The sequence below is a fragment of the Halichoerus grypus genome, chromosome 6 (assembly GCF_964656455.1).
Source record: "Halichoerus grypus chromosome 6, mHalGry1.hap1.1, whole genome shotgun sequence".
Classification (NCBI taxonomy): domain Eukaryota; kingdom Metazoa; phylum Chordata; class Mammalia; order Carnivora; family Phocidae; genus Halichoerus; species Halichoerus grypus.
The window spans coordinates 61061532-61084281 of record NC_135717.1 but is presented as its reverse complement, the minus strand read 5'-3'; the positions used below and the strand labels follow the sequence as shown (position 1 = coordinate 61084281).

Here is a 22750-nt window from a genome sequence, read left to right as displayed (position 1 = left end):
AGGTTCATGATTCTCCATATGATAATCAACACTTGCTATTATCTGTCTTATTAATTGTAGCCATTCTTGTGGGTGTGATGTAGTAGTATCTCATTATGGTTTTGATTTGCATTTCTCTAGTGACTAATGATGTTGAACATTTTTTCATGTACTGATGGATCATTTGTTGGTGAAATGCTTATTCGAATCTTTTGCCCATTGTTTAATTGGGTTATTTGTCTTCATATTATTGAGTTGTAGGAGCTCTTTATATATTTTGAATATAAGCCTTTCTTGAATATATTATTTGCAAATAATTTTTTCAAATCTGTGGCTTGTCTTTTGGTTTTCTTAATGGTATCTTTTAAAGCATACCAGGTTTTAAATTTGATGAAATCCAACTTATGAATGTTTTCATTTATCACTTGAGCTTTAGGTGTCATTTCTAAGAAATTAATGCCTAATCCAAAGTTTCAAAGACCTCTCTATTTTCTTCTAGGAGTTTTATAGTCTTAACCCTTATATTTAGATCTATGATCCACTTTTAGCTACTTCTGGTATATTGTATAAGACAAGGGTCCAAATTAATATTTTTGGGGGCGCCTGGGTGGCTCAGTCGGTTAAGCGACTGCCTTCGGCTCAGGTCATGATCTCGGGATCCTGGGATCGAGCCCCACATCGGGAAGCCTGCTTCTCCCTCTCCCACTCCCCCTGCTTGTGTTCCCTCTCTCGCTTTCTCTCTCTCTGTCAAATAAATAAATAAAATCCTTTAAAAAAAAAATTAATATTTTTGTTTGAGAATATAGTAACTGTCTCAGTGCCATTTGCTGAAAAGACTATCCTTTTCACATTAAGTTGCCTTGGAACCTTTGTGAAAAATCAGAAAAGGGTCTATTTCAGATTTTCAAAATTCAATTACATTGATATATATGTCTTTATGTAAGCAAGTACCACACTATCTTGATAGCTGTAGCTTTGTAGTAAGTTTTAAAATTGGGCAGCATAAGTCCTTTTACAAGATTGTTTTGGCTAGTCTGGGTCCTTGGCATTTCTATATGAATTTTAGGATCAGATTCTCAAGTTTGGGGTGGGAGAGGGAAGCCAGTTGGGATTATGATAGAGATTGTATTGAATATATAGATCAATTTGGGAAGAAGCATTGCCATCTTAATAATATTGAATCTTCCAGTCCATGAACATGGAGTGTCCCTCCGTTTATTCAGACCTTCTTTAACATTTTTCAGGAATGTTTTGTAGTTTTCAGTGTACAAATCTATACTTCTCTTATTAAATTTATTCCTAAGTATTCTTTTTGATGCTATTGTGAATGAAACTCTTGTCTTAATTTCATATTTGTTTTTTTAAAGTTTACTTATTTATGGGGCACCTGGGTGGCTCAGTCATTAAGCGTCTGCCTTCAGCTCAGGTCATGATCCCAGGGTCCTGGGATCGAGCCCCACATTGGGCTCCCTGCTCAGCAGGAAGCCTGCTTCTCCCTCTCCCACTCCCCCTGCTTGTGTTCCCTCTCTCACTGTCTCTCTCTCTGTCAAATAAATAAAATCTTTAAAATAAATAAATAAATAAATAAAGTTTACTTATTTATAACCTTTACACCCAACATGGGGCTGGAACTCACAACCCTGAGATCAAGAGTCGCATGCTCCACCAACTAAGCCAGCCAGGTGCCCCACATGTTTGAATTGTTCATTACCAGCCTATGAAAATATGATAGATTTTTATATATTGGTCATATATCTAGTGATCTTGAACTCTTAGTAGTTCTAGTATTTTTGTATGTGTGTGTGTCTGTGTTCCTTAGGATTTTCACAAACAAGATCATGTCGTATGTTGGGTTTAAAATTTATTAGCCTTTAGAAAATGTGCCTTGTGTTTGGTTATTTATGGCACTGAGCAAAATAAAATCGTTCTTACAACTTCATACTGTGAATTATACAGAATTTATATGGAGTAAACACACCCTCTTATTCTCCCATTTCAGTAAATCAAGTAATATTTTCCTTCAAAATAATAACAGATTATGAATTTTTCTAATTGTCACAGCATTTAGTAGTTTGTGTTCATCCTTAGACATGTATAATAGATGATGATGTTGGAGAAGGAGTCATGAGCTATTGAGGGCAACTTGGGTTTGAACCTGGTTTTCCTATAAAGAAGCATAGCATGTACAGTTCTACATTCATTCATTTTTCTGTCATTTCTAAAAACTGACTCTGTCCACAATGATAAAATCTATTGTAAAAACCACAGTAACTAGCAACACTATTTTTTAATCTCTTAACAACACACATAAGAATAGTAATTAACAAACTAAAATTGTCAATACTATGCAAATATTTGATACCATTTCAATTGTTTTTCACAGAAAATGAAAGAAATAACAAAAATTATTCATTGTTGCTTTCCTTAATGGATGATCTTTAATGAAAATTGCCTAAAATAGATAGTGTTTCTTATTCAAAAGTTAATTTTGTTCTGAAAGCATTCTGGCCCAAAGAGTTATACTTATTAAAAGGAAGGGGGGCAGCGCCTGGGTAGCTCAATCGGTTAAGTGTCTGACTATTGATTTTGGCTCAAGTCATGATCTCAGGGTTGTGAGATTGAGCCCTGCCTGGGGCTCTGTGATGGGCATGGAGCCTGCTTAAGATTATCTCTCTCTTTCTCTCCCTCTGCCCCTCCCCCCCAAAAAATTAAAATAAAAAATAAATAAAAGGAAGGGGGAACATAAGAATAAATCTTCATGACCTTGGGTTAGGCAAAGTCTTTTTAGATAAGGCTCCAAAAGTATAAGCAACAAAAGAAAAAATAAATAAATTGAACCTTTAAAATTTTAAAGACTTTTGCTGCAAATAATACCATTAATAAAGTGATGATAACCCATAGAATGGAAGAAAATACTTGTAAATCATACATCTGATGAGGATTTGTATTCAAAATATATAAAGAACACTTACAACTCAATAATAAAACTATAATAGCCCAAATTAAAAATGGGCAAAGGGTCTGATTAGACATTTCTCCAAAGAAGATACACAAATGGCCAATAAGCACATGAAAAGATTTTTCAACATCATTAACCATCAGGGAAATGCAAATCAAAACCACATTGAGATGCCAATTCACACCTACTAGAATGGCTACAATAAAAAAAAAATAAAGGTAGTAACAAGTGTCGACAAGTATGTGGAAAAATTGGAACCCTCATATATTGCTAATGGGAATATAAAATGGTACAGCCACACTGGAAAACAGTTTGGTGGTTCCTCAAAATATTAAAAAGAGTTATTGTTTGATCTAGCAATTCTCCTAGTTTGTACCCAAGAGAAATGAAAACATACATCCACACAAAAACCTGTACAAATATGTTCATAGCAGCATTATTTATCATAATAAAAAGAGTAGAAAGAGCCCAAATGTCCATCAACTGGTGAATGAGTAAACAAAATGTAGTATAGTGATGCAATGGAATATTATTTGGCAATAAAAAGGAACAAAATATTGATACATGCTACAACATGGATGAACCTTGAAACTTACGCTAAATGAAAAGAAGTCAGGCACAAAAGACCACTTATAATGTATGATTCCATTTAAATGAAATGTCCAGAGGAGGCAAATCTCCAAAGACAGAAAGTAAATTAATGGCTGCCTGGGGCTAGGCAGGGAGGGTATGGAGTGACTGCTCACAGGGGAATGAAAAGGTTCTAAAATTAGATTGTGGTGATGGTTGCATCTGTGAATATACTAAAACCATTGAATTATACACTTTAAATGGGCGAGCCGTATGGCATATGAACTATATTTCAATAAAGCTGTTAAAAAATGAAGGGAAACAACCATGATGACAAGAACACAATAATTAAATCAAATAACCTCAGAAATACTTTCATAACTAAGGTAATAGAATGAACTAACTCAAATGCCAAACTAAGATGGACCATTTCAATATGATGCCTCTAAATCAAAACATATGAAAATGCAATTGTGTGAATATTTTCAAAATATATGTAGGTGAGCTTATTAGATAAAAGATGGATTTTTTTTTCCATTTTTAATAAGGTGCAGCAGATATAAAGCTATGTGAAAACATGTGAACAATTCCAAGGGACTGCTCATTGGTTCTCCTGGATCAGAACCAATTAGGGAGTGCTTACAGAAGCTGACATGCCTTTGGGACAAAATGAACTTCAACATGGCCTTTAATTTGAAAGCTGCCACAGAGTAACAAATGAGAAATACCATTAGACAGTTCCTAAAGCTCTTGGATACATTTTTCCCTACTGAGATAATGTCAAATCAAACAGACTTGGACTTTCATTCTAAAGCCTTTAAAACAACCAATGTTAGAATCCAAGAAAGCTTGTGGAAGCAAAAATAATAAGTCCCTACAATATGAAAATATTTGGATGGACTTAAAGCCTTGGAAGGATTGCTGACAGGATAATGATTAATAAAGATCCCACTTTTTAATTTAATACCCATTGTATTTCCTGAAAGTAAATATTCTATCAAATACAGGCAGAAGGAACCTTAACTTCTATTAGTAAACCTGAATGTTTTAATAAAACTACTTTTGTTAAACTTACACACAATAAAAATGATCTTACTTCAAAAGGTGAAGTTTTCAAACTTATTTTACTCTAATGATATTTATACGACAAAATGGCATAATAATTCATTAAAAACCAAGTTACGTAAACTTAGTAGTATATAAAAAGTATTTAGTGCTACCTAAGACACTATTTGCAAGGGTTTCTCAAACTCTAATTACTATTGACTCCACTATTAATTATTCATGCTGTAGCTGATATATTCCTTTATTTCCAAAACTTAAAGGAAAATAAAAGTGGTTACACGCAGGAATCTGAAAGTAATAAAGACTATTAATAATTTACCTCATGATAATCTAGAAGTTGAACATGATTACTATTATATTTTGGGCACAGCTTATACCTGCAGAGACCCTGCAGAGGAGACCATAGTCATTGGACCACTAGAGAGAGGAGGGAGGAGGAGTGAGGAGGAGGAGGTCTGGGGTGGGAATGAGAGGGAAGAGGGAGGACAAAAAGGCAAGCATGATAATGGGTTAAAGAAATATGAGGCAAAAAGTGAACTGCATGTATAAGCTAAAATTATACACATGTAAATCAGCTGTACTTGGACAACTCAAAACCGGAAATGTAATTGTGGTTTCTCACCAGAAAGCCAAAGAATCACAGAATTGTTAAACAGGGAAAGGCCTTAGCATATTGTCAATCGTACTCTCTACCAAGCATTGCAAAGGAATATACTCAACACTGTGGAGAAATGTAAGGAAGCCCCAAATCTACTAAGTCATTTCTTTGATCTAGAAAGTCTTATAAAAATTGAAAAAATGTTAATGTTAGAAATTCCCTCAATGAATGTGTAGAAAAATAACACATAAACATAACCAAATAAACATAAATTCACCTTTATAAGATTTATAAATCCAATAAATGACTCACTATATACTTTCAGAGTCCCTCAGCTATATAGTTCGAGTAAACTTCTTGCCTTACTATACCATCTAAAGTTGCTTCAGGAAATGTGCTTTCCTATTTGTTAATTTATTGTTTTAACTAAATTTAAATGTCATTTAACTTACTCTTGTTAATTTTATTTTGAATTATTATTATCATCTTTTCTGTGTACTTTCCTCAGTCTAAGTCAATTCTGAAAACTGCTTTCAAAAAAGGTACATGTTTTCTTAAGGGAGTTATGCTAGGAAACATTTTTTTCTTTCTTTTAAATTTTAAAATTATTAAACAACCCATCCTAATTAAATGTATGTTTTGTGAATCATTCTAGTAGTTAATATTTTTTTAAGAAACCTTGCTTTTTAAAAAACACATGATTTAAAAATGTTTAACTTAGTGAATTTATGGACATTTTTCTTTTAAGGAACAAACACAAAACATATAATTAAAAGATCAAGCAGAGTTAGGAGAGGTAAATCATAGCTTCAGGAATACCCTCTGACCAGTTGCATCATGTCTTTTGAAAGCACCTTAAATTCTTTTGGACTCAATTTTTTAATATTAACTGGACCAAAGTTCTAATTCCACCTTCAAAATCCTATTATTCAATTCCTATTCCATAAGAAAAGTCAACATGAATGTAGAATGCGAAAACCAGACATTCATTTTACAACCCACTTTGCACCTATAGAGAACTTCCTTTAAACTATAGCACTGTTAGAGATAAGGGTAACCTATTTGCAAAGAAAAGCCACCTCAGTTCTTCTGATAAATTTCTATTTCTCAAATAATAAAATCAATATTATCCATAATGATAATTAAAACATTTAAAATTACATATTTTTAAGAATGAGTCAAATCTAACAAATCTTCATACAACTGTTAAAGAGTAAGCACTTACTTTTACTTGAAGATCCTCGGAACTTTCTGTTGACATGTACAATGAAAGCAGAACCGGCAAGGTGTTTGTGACTGCAACAGCCCGGGCGTGCTCTGGAGTGTGTCTCCCAATCTGTCCTAAGGCCCAAGCAGCGGCAGCCTTAATATGATCTTCTGGTTCTTCTGACAAGCAGACTGACAACTGGGGCACACCCTGCAGCGTTGATCAAAAGTGCAAGTGTTATGAATCTAGAGCAGGATTAAAGAGTCTTCCATGTCTCTCAAACATTAGAAGAAATCATTTTGGCCTTGATCCTTTTTTTCCTAAACGGTTCAATAAATGAGCACATCACAGGGGCTGTCATTTTTCAAGTCAATAAAATGACTAGAACTAATTTACCTTAATTATCTGTAACAATCCAACTAAACTAAGAATATCTCTGCTAGCATTTACTCCCCAAATAGAGAGGCATTTAACCAAACAACAGATGCCCCAGACTAGTATATTATAGGCAAAACCAGATTCCACTGTGACAAAATAAAAGTGTTCAGGATTTTAAAACCTTTTATTGTCCTTTATTTAAAAAGTTAGAATCCTTTAAAAAAAAATGCCTTTCACCAAGTATAATAGATCTGAGAACAAAATAACCACTATAGATCCAAAATCAAATGAATGAGCAAGAATCCTATTTAAGTAACTTTTAGATGAAATAGATTCACTAAAAACTTTCCTGAAATAGTAAATAATTTTCATTTATTTTGGCCAAGTTTTAAATGATAGTTTTGCCCATTTTAACATGATTAAATGTCAAAATAGAATGATTACTTTTGTTACATAGATATCATGTACTTATATTTTACACAGGCTTCAATTTTATCTCAGTAATCAAAACAGAATTAACTAAAGGGTTATATTCCCAAGGAAGACTCAAATAACCAAATCAAATTATAATTCCAGATTCTATATAGGCATAATTTTCTAATGAATTTGAGACTATAATAATTATCACCTTAAATTTAGTATCACAAAAGCCATTACCACAAGGTCAGGCTACCATAGCAAAGGCCAAATGATCATGTATATTTTCTTTTTGTCCACCTTAAAATTCAGTTATTAGTAAGACTGATTTCCTGAAGAAACCTGCCATATCTCTTCATTGGCTTCTTTCTTACAACTAAAAATGTGTGTCTGCCAATACAAAAAAGGTCAGATCTGTCTTCAGAAAGAGGCAACTTCCAGAAACCCCACACTTCTGGGATATATCACGAATGAAACAGAGGAAGAGAAGACACCTTTATCCCCATCCCCCAAATTCTGACTTATGGGCCTCCAATGTTATGACTATCAAATGATATAAGGAACATGAATGTGCTTTGAGAATTATAAAGTGTGATGTAAATGGGAGTTGTTGTTACTGGTCCTTACAGTGCCCCATAGGACAAGGAAAGAGTCATGCAGCCCATTCGCGTGCCTCGAACTGCTCCCGCCACCACCCCAATCTTCACTAACTGAAAGGCAAACTAGGTGGGAGAGGCCAGCGGCAACCCTAGACCAAAGGAGGGGAGCGCCTCCTGGTTAGTGGGGGGAAGAAATACAGGAAGCTAAAGTAATTGCTTCTTTCATCCTTCTTCCTATGTGTAAGCTTTCTGACTATGCACAAAAGAACTGCAAATCAAAAATCCCAGTAATATCCCCATGGCGACCCTTCAGAAAGCCCTACTGCTCTGGTCACTGTCATAGTCTTTGGTAATAGAAGAACAAAAGGAAAAGCTCAGGATAAATGGGAGTGAAGCAAAGAATTATCAAGGAATTGGTAGAAAATAAAGATCTGAGGTTCCTCTTTATTCTGCGGATTAGCAAGAGATAAAAAAAAGAAAAAAACAACCCCCCCCCCCAGCCCCGCACTTCTGTTTAGCACACAGCAGCAGGTTTTCCATGCTGATAAGAAACTCACACCCTAGAGGGTTGCCAGAGACACTGTAAGCATACGGCCTTTCAAGTATTCTTTGGGAGATCAATATTTATTCATTCAACAAATATTTTTTGAGCACCTACTATGTGCCAAGGCTACACTCCATGCTGGGTTAATACCTACTTGAGATAAGGCCAAATCCCTAGAGCAAGGAAACAAAAACATTACTATCTGATGTGTGCTCTGAATTGCCTCCATCTAAGAAGAGAAATCAGTTCATGAAAGCTGACAGAGAGAAGGTAGATAAAGAAGGGATGTCCTAGCCTTGTCATCTCTTACCCAAATGACAGGAAAGGGGGTAATGTATAGACCTCAGAGAATAATGAAAATGAATATCAGGCATGTCATTTATAACAGCTGTATTTTTTTAAAATATTTATTTATTTATTTTAGAGAGAGCATGCGCAAGCAGGGGTTGGGGGGTGGGTAGTGGCAGAGGGCGAGGGAGAGCATCCCCAAGCAGACTGACTACCCACTGAGCATAGAGCCCGACGTGGGGCTCGATCCCAGGACCCCAAGATCATGACCTAAGCCAAAACCAAGAGACAGACGCTCAATGAACTAAGCCACCCAGGCGCCCCTAAAACAGTTGTTTTTAATCAAAGTTTGCTTTATATGTCTGTAAATATGTAGTCAATCCTTTGAGATAGATACTTAATATTTAAGTACAGATAATACTAAAACTCGGAAGTGTTGATAGTTGGTTGATACTGAACACTAGCTAAAACTTTAAACTTCTGCAAAGTAAACCTTACTGCAAGCATTGCTTTGGGAAACTTACTAATAAGCCTTGAAAAAAAGCTGAAGATTTTCTGAGGTAATTCTTTCACCCCGGTCAGTTCTATTTTATACTCTGTGGGAGGGCATTCACGTGTGGCTCTGTGTTAGCACATCTCACTGCAATAACTAGAGGAAACAAAACAAGCACAGACCTTGGAAATGATCACTGCCATTGCCAGGTTCTCAGAATGAGCCGCTACATAACCAAGCATCATGATGCCAGGCAGTCTTATGTTTCCTTTGCAGGACCCAATACAATCAATCACGGCAGCCACTCCTCCGGCGTTAACGATCAACTGTGAAAGCTAGGAGGAGAGGAGAGTCAGAGCATCCTGAGCATGAAGCATGAGATTATCTTTAAATCTTAACTTTAGCCTTGCCCAATTTTTTTATTTAGGACCTAAAAACCACCTGGTGAAATCTGAAATACCATTTAGTGAGATTGTTGTATTCATTAAGGAATATATAAGTAGAATAATCCTGCTATTTCAAATGTGCAGACATATTCATTGTGAGGAGCCACTCTGTGGTTCAGTTTTTCATGCATCAATAGCACAACTTTTATCCTTATTGCAATAGATGTCAAAATTCCTCACCTAGACACTAAGCCTAGGGCTAGTTCATAACTAGCTAACTACTGAAACCCCCAATCACAATGTGTGAGTATGAAGCACATTAATCACTGAATGCTAAAAGACAGTGTCAGACTTGAACTATTCTAGCCTAATTATCCCCCCTTTGCTAGCAATGACTACTAGCTGATTGCACTTCACTCTTGAAAAATCTCAACCAAATGAAGATGTTAGATGACATAAAGAATGAGGACTTTAAAGTTTTGTGAAATGAAATTGATTAGTCAAAATATACACAGAAAAAGATACAACTTCAGAATCCACCCAGATTTGCTTCATCTCTACTCCTTCAGCATCTGAGAACTCAAGTAGTACAGAGATTATACTAGGCTGTGGGCCTGGTGGTCTCCTCAGACCTGGAGGCATGCTGTCTCTCACTACTCCCAGCTGACCTAGAATGACAAGAATGACGAAAGTCCACGCCCCCCACCATCTAGAAATGGAAAGCAGGAAATTATTAAAAACTGAGATTTTAGACTCAAATTCCATTGATATAACCCAGTGGTTCTCAACTAGGGGCACTTGTACCCCCTGGGAAACCTCTGGCCATATATGGAGACATTTTTATCAGGATGGGGTTGGGGTGCTACTGGGATCTAGTGGGCAGAGGCCAGGGATGCTGCTGAACATCCACCCTACCATGTACAGGACAGCCCCCCACGACAAACAATTACCTATTCCAAAATGTCCGTAGTGCTGAGGATGAGAAGCCCTGACCTAATCAGATCATGTGGCACAGCATTTGCGCCCTGTAAACAAGTTGATGTTTTGTTTAAATCCTAAAACTAGCGATATATTACTGTATTTTAAAACCTTAATTTTTTTTTTTTACCTCAGGCGTATGTTTTGCAATCTCTCTAATTAAAGTAGAAGCATTTTTCTTCACGTATTCGTCTTTGTCCTTCAAGCAGGTAAGTACGACTGGAAAAATCTCTGCTTCCACCACCATTTCTGCCAGATCCACAGAATGTTTTGCAATCTGACTAAGAGCTGAAAGAACCTGATGCTGTTAAGCAAAAACCAAAATAAAACCAAACATGACATAGAGCTTGCTGCAGAGTTCTGATTTAAACAGCTTTATACACACTCAAATTCCTTTATAAAAAGGAAAAAACAATTACTTTTCTAACAGAACCTTAGATTTAGGACTCTTGAGACTGTCAATTCCTAGTCTTATACCTAGACACTCAATTTCTTAAATTCCCTAATTCCCAAATTAAATGCCTTCATTCTTCTGTGGACTCTTTAAATCTCTCATCTATGCAGATGATCGAAGAATATGACCTTTGGATGAATAGTATTTCTTAATTAATACTTACATTGTTAATTTATAATACATGTAGTACAAAAATGATCAAGCAGAAGTAACATCTTATTTTTGGCATCATGCTGATAACATTTCAAAGAACTTTCCATTCTTAGTTAACATTAACAATTTTAGAATCTTATAAAATGTAACTACTAGAATGGGAAAGTATAATTAACTATTAACTGAAAATCAAATTTTAGAAAGCTATAAAAAGACTAAGATAAATATGGCAATTTTCATAAGAAACTTACATAAAATAGTGGTGGGCTAGAAGACGTTTAGATCCTTTCCAACCCTGAGATTCAGTATTATGTAATTCCTTATTTTGATGAGTAATGTTAATACCGATGCTACTCCTAGTTTTCAGCATTGGACATATTTTAACCAGATAGGTCCATCCACTGTCTGATCTTTATAGCATAAGATTCACATATGAAAAGACCAAATACACAACATACCCTATCTGTTTTCAATGATAAATTTTCTAATTATTTTTAAATGTGTAATGTTAATCTACCCACATTTCTATTTTCTTAGGTAATCAGAAGCCTGATTTGTTTGTTTTTTTAACTTTATTTTTAAATACCTTTAATTTAGAATCAGGGTTCAGGATCATCTGGGCTAAGTGAGCAATAGCTCCTGCGTCCACTACAGTCTGTGCTAACTCCGGAGAATGCTTTGAAATATCACTGAGGGCCGAAGCAGCAATCCTTTTCAAAGCAATTTCTGGCTCCTGGATACAGAGTACTAAAAGAGGAACAGCTCCCGCATCCACCACAGCTTGTGACAGTTCTGTGGGTCCAAGAAAAGTAATTAAGTGAGTATGGGTGACTGACCCTTGTGCAAGCCATTTTTCACCCTGACAGATACAGCAAAGAAAAAAGGGGAGGGTGTACTTCACTGTCTCGACATCTGCATTTCAAATCAGCCTTTCTGGTTTCATAAACCATGTGGACCAATCCTGAGCTGAAAAGAATACAGGTCAATAGATGGACCTCCATTTACATGAACACATTTGAGGTAGATTAGGCTGAAATGGCTTGTTATTCTTTTTTTTTTTTTTAAGAGAGTAAGCAGATGTCAGCTGTTTAAGCTCTGACAATTCTGCACTTCTCAATAGGCAAGCATTTTATGCATGGTTTACAATAACAGAGAAAATTAAAGTACCAAAAATTTACCAACCACACTAATTAGGCAGTATTTTGTGCTATTTACATGAGTAAACATTAACATGAATCTTGTGCCAATAATGTCAATTTTTAAATTCCTTTCATCTTATAGTACTTTTAAAAGATTTTTTTTAACTTATTCAGAAATTAAAAGGTGCATTTTCATTGTACGTATAAAATGAGATCTACAACAGAACAACATATTTTATATGTAAATGTTAATGTTTAGATAAAGGAATAAATTTATCATAACCATTTCACATCAGAAATAAAATATTTTGAATATACATGTTGATTTGCTTGTGTGTCCAAGACAAACAGCTATAAAAATAACACATTTTAAATTATAGAGAATGGGAAACGAGCAGGCAGACCCATAAAAATATATGTAAAAAATGTCTTTTGAGAAGCATAAAACACCATACATAGTTATGGATTCTCCCCTCATTGTATTCATGGCCTCTCTTACTAAATCACATATACCCATTTCTAGAACCTCTTCCTTTCAAATTATGTTCTCATTTTCCCAGATTTGTAGTGCCTTGGCAATTTATGTCTTAATAGTCAAGCTAAGATATCTATTTAGCATATCACTTAAAGTCTTTAATTAAAAAAAATACAGTGTTAATTTTTCAAAAGATTGGTGATATCACATTTTCTAGAAGGAAATAATGTTAGAAAATACAGGTTATAGTGTCCAATATTTGTTTTCCTTCAATTATTATAATTATCTTAGAAGTTCTAGTATTATATAAATGGTTCCCTCATCCTTTCATTAAACATGTATCAATCAAAGGTTATTATGTGCCAGACTCACTCAACTCTGGTACAGATGAAACACTTCTACAAATTAACACTACGTTGATTAGCAAATATATTGCAATTAAAAAAATCTAACGTGAAATACTAACTACAATGGGAAGTTAACATGTAATCTCAAGAACAAGAGGCAGGTAAGAGGACGAGCTCCTGCGTCTTTTTTTTTTAACCTTTTTTTTAAAAAAAAAAAGACAACAGCCATAGACTGGAATATCAACCTCACAATATAACAGATTCCTCAGACGCTTCTCTGGGATTCTGCTGCAATTGCCTTAAGACCAATAAGCCAGCAGGTGAAACAGGTGATTACTGTATCTCTCCTACCACCCCCACCCAAGGGAAATGGAAAGAAAGCATAAAGTGTGATATTATATGTAATTTATAGATATAATTTTCATATTTTATGTTAATTAACATAATATAGTAACATAATATAATAGTAACTTAATTCAGTTCAGTCCAAATTATACAGGTGTTGTATGGTAATATCAACTTTATGTGTACATATTTAAGAGCACCTGGTATACATACATAGACAGTCCCCAACTTAGGATGGTTTGGCTTAAGATTTTTCAACTTTATGATCGTGCAAAAGCAATATACATTCAGCAGAAACTGCAATTTGAATTTTGAATTTGGATCCTTTCCCAGGCTAGTGATACATACACAGTACAATACTCTTGTGATGCTGGGCAGTGGTGAGCCTCAGCTCTGCCAGCCACAGGATCAGAAGGCTAAACAACCAATACGCTTACAACCATGCTGCACCCACACAGCCATTCCATTTTTCACTTTCAGTGCAGTATTCAATAAATTCCATGACACATTCAGCACTTTATTATAAAATGGGCTCTGTGTTAGATGGCTTTGCCCAACTGTAGGCTAATGTGTTTTGAGCATGTTTCAGGTAGGCTAGGCTATGCTATGATGTGCGGTAGGTTAGGTGTAGCAAATGCCTTTTCAACTTGGGACATTTTCAGTTTACAAAGGATTTACCAGGATATAACCCTATTGTAAGTTGAGTGAGATCTGAAACAGGCTGCATTTATTTTGGGAGAGTATAAAGAGTAGTTTATTTATGTTTGCTCACTTTTATTTCTATTTACTAGGAGTAAGAATGTGCAGTAAACTACAACTGTTTAAAAGTACTATTAATAGGGGAGCCTGGGTGGTTCAGGTCATGATCCTAGGGTCCTGGGATTGAGCCCAGCATCAGGCTCCCTGCTCAACAGGGAGCCTACTTCTCCATCTCCCTCTGCTGCTCCCCTTGCTTGTGCTCTCTTTCTCTGTCATATAAAATATTTTTAAAAAATAAAAAATAAAAGTACTATTAATAAAAACTAAGGTTCTTTAAAAAAAATCAACTATCTTTGTAATTCCCATGCATTTTATCCTTTCCTTGAATAACTGTTAGAGTGCCATATCCTCCTTTTCCTGAAATCTATAATGTTAAGAAGAAAGCAAACTCTGTTCTGACTTGTTACCCAGTCCCATCCTCAGCTGTTTTCTATTCTCTCCAGAGTAGTGATGGTAAATGTGGGGAAGGCTGGGGATGGCACAGGAGAAATATTTACTGTGAAGGTAATGAAGCTTCCAAGAACATGGGTTGGGCCTACCAATTCTGTACTTGAGATTTCGTATACATCACATCTCCAGATTTATATGGTCCTATAAAAACTGGGATCAGAAACACACTGCTATTTATAAATGATAGTATTCTATTACCTTCATACACATATAAGGCATAAAGCAGTGTATATACAGGTAAAAATACAGTAGGCCTAAAGAATGCACTCCATACTATATTACACCTACTACAGACTTTCATCCTGCCTCCGTTGCTACTCTTTTTCCTATGGTATATCTTTCTCCTCTTCCCTATGGTTGCTTCCTCTGGCATTTCTGTGCCAGTCACTGTTGGTGTCTACCCAGTAGCCCTTGTCAGTCAAGGCATGAGTAGAAGTCAACTAGAAGCATCTGTGAAAGGGTTTTTTCTCTGTCATCAATAGATACACACAGAAGGAAACTCTGACTCTTTGCTGGACATGGTCAAGTGTATGAATGACATCTACAACTCCTACATCCATCTTGCAATGATAACGGAAGAAATCACCAATATTCTGAGGATGATTGAGTATAAAAATGAAAAACTGGGTCCTCCATGACACTGTTCAGCTGCATAACCAACCTTGGAACTGCCCTGACTCTGAACTTGTGTGTCATGTAAAATAAAAAATGTCCTTATTTTTAAGCCATTTGTACTTGATATTCTGTAACTTACAGCCCAAAACATCCCGGTGTAATCCTGTCCTCTCTCATGCTCGGTATGTTTACATATTTTCCTCTCTTCCTCTGGTCATTGGGTGTTCATTAAGGGCTTACTACGTGCTAGAAACCCGGCTAGATCTTGGGGAAGCAGAATAGAGTAAAACGTTCTGTTCTAGCAGAGTTGGCTCAGGGTGAAGGTACAAAGAGACCACACCAAGTAAGAGCAAGGAGTCAAGTCTGTGAAGCGGGCGGGGAAACCGCATATGTAGGGGTGTCACAGGCAGTGCTTCCCATATTACCTCCTTCTCCCCTTTCCTGTGTCCTACGCTTCTCTATGCAGAGAAAAGCAATGGTAACCAAAGCACATGCCAATCCTGGTACATCTAAAAATTACTTCCCATAACAGAAATCTCATGGAGTTCATTTCTAGCTCTAATTTGAAAATGAGTTTTGGTTGTTAATTACTTATCATACTTACAAAATCAAAGATCGATACAGACTCAGAGGCTGATTACAGGTTTGACCAAAGCAAAGCAGTGAATCAAGAAATTTATCTTAGGGCCTGAAAATAGCTTCATTTTCAATTTTAAATAAATCTTCAAAAATTAGTTTTTAAAAAATAAATCTCTTATGCAATAATATTCAACATAATCATTACTGTTAGATAACAAGCAAGATTAGTAGTAGTTATACAAAGAAAAATGCAGAGAAAGAAGGTTATATATTATACCAACATACTAAGAAGTTATAGTGGATTGATGGTACCATTGCTGATATATTTTTCTTCTCAATTTGCCAAATTTTCTTTTATGTGATTATAAATTTTTTAAAAATAAAAGAAATGTGAACATGTCTTTTGTCCATACATACAGCTACTGCTGTGCTAACTATACTAGTATTACTATTATAAAGGAAAAATAAATATAAACATTTTAGCTTATTTCTCAAGATGGCAGGAATTCTCTTATTTTAAAAAATGGTGGGAATCTATTCCTTTAAGCATTCTGAAAATTAAAAATCTTTTGGAAAATTTTTAATACATAGTAGAAATATTATCCGTTTACTTTTTCACACTTGCCCTCTTGCCTTAATTTACGCCCTTATTACATTTAAGTTAAAATTACATTCTTAAAATGTGAAGCATTATTCATTTGTAACAATTTTTTATTTTTTTAATTTTTTTTTAATTTTTTTTTAAAGATTTTATTTATTTATTCATGAGAGACAGAGAGAGAGAGGCAGAGGGAGAAGCAGGCTCCCAAGGAGCAGAGAGCCCGATGCGGGACTCGATCCCAGGACCCTGGGATCATGACCTGAGCCGAAGGCAGACGCTTAACCATCTGAGCCACCCAGGCGCCCTTGTAACAATTTTTTAGACTTTAAATTGTCAGAGGGAATAAAACTATCCAATAGCACTTCCTTTTTCATAAATAGTAATGAAGGCCATTTGTTGCAGACATGTAGACAACTGAATATACAGTCCTCAGACTTGATGGTCAGCTGTTTTCAGTAAAGGAACAACTGGTTCTATTGGGCCTCATGAACAGCTCACTGTTGAGTGAAGGAAGGAAGGCAGCCTCCTCTAGGGGACTGTGACATGGGTGGTCATCCGTCACACTTCTCTCTGCCGCTCTCAATTTTTCCATGATCCTTTCTACTAGCATTTGTAAAGGCTTATGTGCATACAATTCTTTGAATATCCTTAATATGAAATTTTTGGGTGAGAACTCCTTGCTTCTCACACAGTTGCTTTTTCTTAAGAATTTACTTCTGTGCTGTTCTTGGGACCTGGGTTTGTGTTTTTGTTTTTGTTTTCCTAACAAAATAAAGGCTGAACTTGTAGTACTCTCTCACTAAGAGGTGTGAAGGATTACAACTTCAATGGATCAAAGTCTTTAATACAGAAAAATAAAAAATGCTCAGGACACTTTAATTTTAAAACAAAAAGACACAGCATAAAGGGAGGACTTTTAAGAACAACAACACTCATAAAATTAGTACTATCAAGAGCTGGATGAATGGAATATTAGAAATGACTTCATGTTGACTAGAAGAGGACAGGAATGCCCAGCAGTGTATAACAGCCATGGCTATAACAGGAAAAACAAGGATTTTGCTTTAATGGTGCTCACAGTGGCTTCGACCCCTCCTCTTAATTGCTGTGGCTGGTTGTTTGTTTAGATCTGGAGGGGTGAACTCAAATGTCCACAGGGCCCAGGCAAGGAACTCAAATAAGTGAAGTCAGAGGGTATAAGAAAAATACTGAGAGGGGGAGCAGTTGAAACCTGGAAAAGTACACACACCAGCTACAAGCAGCAGAATTACTTAGCTTGAGCCGGGTGTTGCCACGTAGGAACATAGGCCTACTGTCGTCAGATCCTATGATGTTTCAAGAGAAGCCAGAAATCTGGTTTTTAATGTGAAATCACCTGGTTTTTTAAGTGTGGGCAACTTTTTTTTTTTTTAAGAACACTCTGTGAGACAATATAGTGCAGGCCAAATAAAATACATCCATCTGTGGGCCAGCTACAGCCTGCAACCATCATTTCACAACCCTGGGCTTAAACTTTATACCTTCTAAAATGACCTGTGGGAGGCTCTGGACGTGGAAAGGTAATGTGCTTTCTACCTTTGATTCTTTAAGTCATGTTTTGGAGTCATAAAAGAATCACTATAAATAAAATAAAAATAAAAATTTCAGCATCAAATTTCAAGAAACTGATGAAAACCTAAAAGTTGGCCTGCAAAAAAAAATTAACCTAAATATATATTATGATACTTAACTAATTTTTCTGCTCATAGTGGAGATGTAGGAGAGAAGACTATGCAAAATTAAGTGATCTAGCAGGAGAATTCATAAAAAGGACTCAAAATGAAGAGACTCTCCAATAAGAAAAAAAGGAAGAAAAAAATATTATTATTTCGCACACTAATTCAGAAATAATTAGGCAAATCGAACACCTCAGGAACTCTAATTTCTTTTAACTTTATTGCTTTTTAGATTATTTTTTCAAACACCATTTTTAATCACTGTCTCTAAGCCCTGCAAGTTATATTAAAAACTAAAAGAAAGTCATGAATCATCATTTCTCTGTTTATCCATTTAAAGATAGGATGGTTTTTTAGGGGTGCCTGGGTGGCTCAGTCGTTAAGCATCTGCCTTCAGCTCAGGTCATGATCCCAGGGTCCTGGGATCGAGCCCCACATCGGGCTCCCTGCTCAGCGGGAAGCCTGCATCTCCCTCTCCCACTCCCCCTGCTTATGTTCCCTCTCTCGCTGTCTCTTTCTCTGTCAAATAAATAAATAAAATCTTTAAAAATAAAAAAAAATAAAGATAGGATGGTTTTTGCATCTGGCTATAAAAGATATCACTATCATTTCAGAAATAAAGCAGGTAAAAGATACATTTAAAATTTGGCTACACACTTATGATGTTAATCTTATGTTATAAAAGTCACCCCATTCAACCAAACTTTTCATGATTTGGTAAAATTATAGTAAAAGCCAAATATGGTGTTGCAATTGCCAAAGCTGGTTATATACTGACCATACTCCAGTGTGAGTATAGGAATGTCACTTCCAAAGTGGAAGAAATTTGTCCTATTTTTGGTCTAACCCAGCGAATCTACTGCTTAGTTATCTACTGCTATGTAACAAATCACACCAGCTTAGCTGCTTCAAACAGGAAATACTATGTCGTGGTTTCTGTAGGTCAGGAATGTGGGAGCGGCTTAGCTGGGTGGTTCAGGCTGGGGCCTTTTACTAGGCTGCCGTCAGGATGTCCACTAGGGCTGCATTATCCGGGGCTCCACTGGGTCTAGTGGATCTGCTTCTAAGCACACTCACAGGAATGTTGGAAGAAGCCTTCATCAGGTCCTCCCCATTTCTGGGGCCTTTCCATAGGCTCCTTATGATGAGGCCTCTCCCAGAGTGAGTGATCCAAAAGAGAGAACCCAAGACAATGCCTGCAGTCTTTCATAATCTAACCTCAGAAGTCACATAACATCACTTCTGCTATATTTCACTGGTTAAATGTGGGAGGAGGCTACACGAGGATGTGACTAGGAAGAGGTGGGCATCATTGGGGGTTGGGAGGCCATCACAGAGGCTGGCTTTATTCTTCACCAACACATCTGCAAGAGGCAACATCCCTCTGTAGGTAACAAGTCTTCTATAATTCTGAGCTGAGACACAGACCTCTCCAGTTGCAGGGTGAGAAAAGGGTGGAGAGAGAATTTGCATATTATTGTGAAAAAATCTAATATATGATTTTTATTTATTTCCCCCACCCCTCAGATGTCATTTTTCCTACTCTCATTATTTCCACACCACGTCTCTCCAGTCCTCAGAGCCATTGGTCTAACTCGTACACATGGGTTGAGTGTTTGAGAGATTAAGGGTTAACATACCCACATATGCTTTGAAGGTTAAATAATTCTGGCTCCTTTAAAAAGTCAAGTGAGTCAAGTAAGCCATTGATCTGGAGTTAATGGTGCCGTAGTAAGAAATTACAATCAGCTGGGATGGACGGTGCACTTACAGGGCTCAAATATAAAAAGCAGTTTCAAAATATGCTAAGGAAAAGAAGTGGAGACAAGAGAAAGAGAATGTGGGAAATGAGAAAGACTTGGGCATGGCCTGGAAGTTAATAGGTAACATAAGATTTAGAGCAATTTTTAAAACCCCCAAATTTTGGCAATTTTTTTGTTTTTGACTTATAATGACTTCACAGCTAAGACTAAGCTGAAGAGAAGGAGGCAAAAGCTAATTGTGGTGCTCTATCCATGAAGAAACTGATGATAAATTACCGGGAATCAGATCTTTTACAAAATACAGTTTTTGTATCTAGAAATGTTTTCATTTTGTTTTCCAATTGCTAGATGAGTAGATAATATTGCAGCCATGGCTGTAGCTTTCCTCTGCCTGCAATTTTGCATGCTGCTTCAAACAAAGCAAACTGAAGTGGAAAGGGTGCATTTTATGATTACGACATCCCTGGCACACTTTCTTTGCTCCAGCCCAGTTTTAAGTCCCTGCCTTCAAGTTGCTCAGGCAAGGGCGGCTGGAGGAGGCTGGACAGTCAAGGGCGGCTGGGGCTCTGCTGGACTCTCTACAAGAGCACACAAAGAGAGGAGACAGAAAAGGGAAACAAATGAAACACTGGATGATTAGAAAGTTTGCCAGGTGCTTTTATAAAAATGGCCCCTGGTCCAAGGTTCTTGGTGTGACTCCCTCTGAGTGGTTCCTAGGAGCTGCCCATGGGCTTCCACTGCCCACATTTATTCCTGAGGATGGATTCAGCTCAACATTTTAATAATTGCATAATATCCCACTGAGTAAGTATATGCCATAATTTACTTAACTGTCCCCCCGCTTTAGAACATTTAATTGTTTTGTTTGATTGTGGTTTGGGTTTGGGCCATTATAAAGTACAGTGTAGTGAACCTCTTTGTGCATTAAGATTATGTATTAGTTATCTATTGCTGGGTAAGAAACGACCCAAACTCAGGAGCTTCAAACATCATCATCTATTATCTCACATTTTCTGTGGGTCAGGAATCCTGAAGCAGCCTCGCTGGGTGGTTGTGGCTCTGAGTTATTCATGAAGTTGCTATCACACAAATGGTTGTAGTCATTCGAGGGCACAACTTGGGGAGGATCCGTTTCCAAGCTCACTCAGCTGAGTGTAGTTGTTGGGAAGCTTCAGTTTCTTGCTGGTTGTTGAAGACCTCAGCTCCTCACCATGTGGGCCTTTCCCTAGGTTGTCTGACTGTCCTTGTGTCAAAGCAGCCCACTTTCCCCAGAACAAGTAATGAGAGACAAGTAAAGGGAGACAAGTAAAGGGAGAACAACGCCAGGACAGAAGCCTCAGTCTTTTGTAACTGGTCACCTCTGCTCAGAAGTAACCTGCCATCCCCGCTGCCATATTCTAGTGGCCACACAGACCAGTCCCGGTATGACGGGGGAGGGGCCTATACAAGCGTGTGAATACCAGGACATGGGAGCTCTGTGGGGTATCATGGAGGCTGGTTTCCACTGGTCATACATACATACATCTAGAACTCCACAGGTTACACAAACACACGTGCATGTGTGTATTTACTTATGATTAGCAGCTCAGAGCTACAATTACTAAGGGGGACAGTGTTGACACTTTTTGAGGTTCTTGATATTTTTAGATTAAATCACATGAAACTGCTATTTTTGTTAAATCAAAACCAATTGAATATAGGTAATTTCATGTAGGTCAACCTAATATACATCAACCTAATACGGACTGCAGAATTGTTTATTTTATATGTCTCCACCATCATGTGTCACCATGTGTGAGTTTGGCAGTCTAGGCACTTCACATATAAAGTACATTTTAGTCCTTACATTGAGTAAGAGATTGCTCAAAGTTGAATCATCATTTACTTCTACCCAAATGGTATTTTCAGTTCCAAATTCCTTAACTTACTGCATACTGCAGTTTAGTTACACTGATTAATAAACATGAATATTTTGTATGACTTAAGACCATAGCATTACCACTATATTGCCTTTTAACAAATAAACACAAAACACAGGCACGCTAATTCTAAGTCAGTACTGTCCAATAAGAATGTGAGCCATACCTATAATTTAAAATTTTCTAGTAGCTACATTTAAAAAGCAAAAAGAAATAGGTGAAATTAATTTTAATAAAATACATTATTTAACACAATACACCCAAATTATAATTTCAACATGTAATCAATACTCAAAAAATTTTAATGAGATATTTCACATTCTGTTTATCGTATTAAGTGTTGGAAATCTGGTGCGTATTTTGCACTTACAGTACATCTCAGTTTGGCTGCTAAATTTTCATTGGAAATAATCTGTATTTAGATTTCAAAAAGTTTACAGCTGAAAAAGTAGATTCACATACCCATGTTGTTTCGATCATACCTAAAAAATCTCCAGTAACTGAACTGGTTTATCAATTTTTAAAATTTATATTAGAAGTAGATAACAATTTAGTTCCTCAGATGCTCTAGCCACCATTCAAGTATGTGACAGTAACATGTGACTAGTGCATGACCATATTGGTAAAGCTGTAGTTTAAAATCAAAGGAGATACAGAGAAATGGCTAGTAATAGAATTATCACTCAAATAGTTACATAACTGCAGTCAATACCTTTTCAAGGCCAGAGGTCCTATCTTGAGCAAAATGCTTTGATGCAATTAACTTAACACTACATTTTTATAGCAAGCTGGTTCATTCATCTACAGCCACAGATGAGAGCAAAGTAGGCCAAAAAGTTAACTGCAAAATCAGCCAGATAACATGGTAATTATACAATAACTATTTTCCCTGTAGACAATGGATTTTAATATTTATGGTAAGATAAGGATGAACATGACTTATTTCAAAATACAATCCTTTTTCTTTTTTTTTTT

The 22750-nt window shown here is 36.3% G+C and overlaps 1 protein-coding gene across 4 annotated transcripts in view; it reads right to left on the bottom strand.

Moving 5' to 3' along the window:
• The window catches only part of SPAG6 (sperm associated antigen 6), a 62436-nt gene that overhangs the window by 13664 nt on the left and 26022 nt on the right, over positions 1 to 22750 (bottom strand). For all 4 annotated transcript variants that reach the window (XM_036092621.2, XM_036092625.2, XM_078074082.1 and 1 more), the window contains 4 exons: positions 11655 to 11860; positions 10592 to 10765; positions 9280 to 9432; positions 6397 to 6588 (listed from right to left, as the gene is read on the bottom strand). In XM_036092621.2, coding sequence (XP_035948514.1) covers positions 6397 to 6588; positions 9280 to 9432; positions 10592 to 10765; positions 11655 to 11860 — 725 coding nt within the window. The remainder of the gene's footprint in view (positions 1 to 6396; positions 6589 to 9279; positions 9433 to 10591; positions 10766 to 11654; positions 11861 to 22750) is intronic.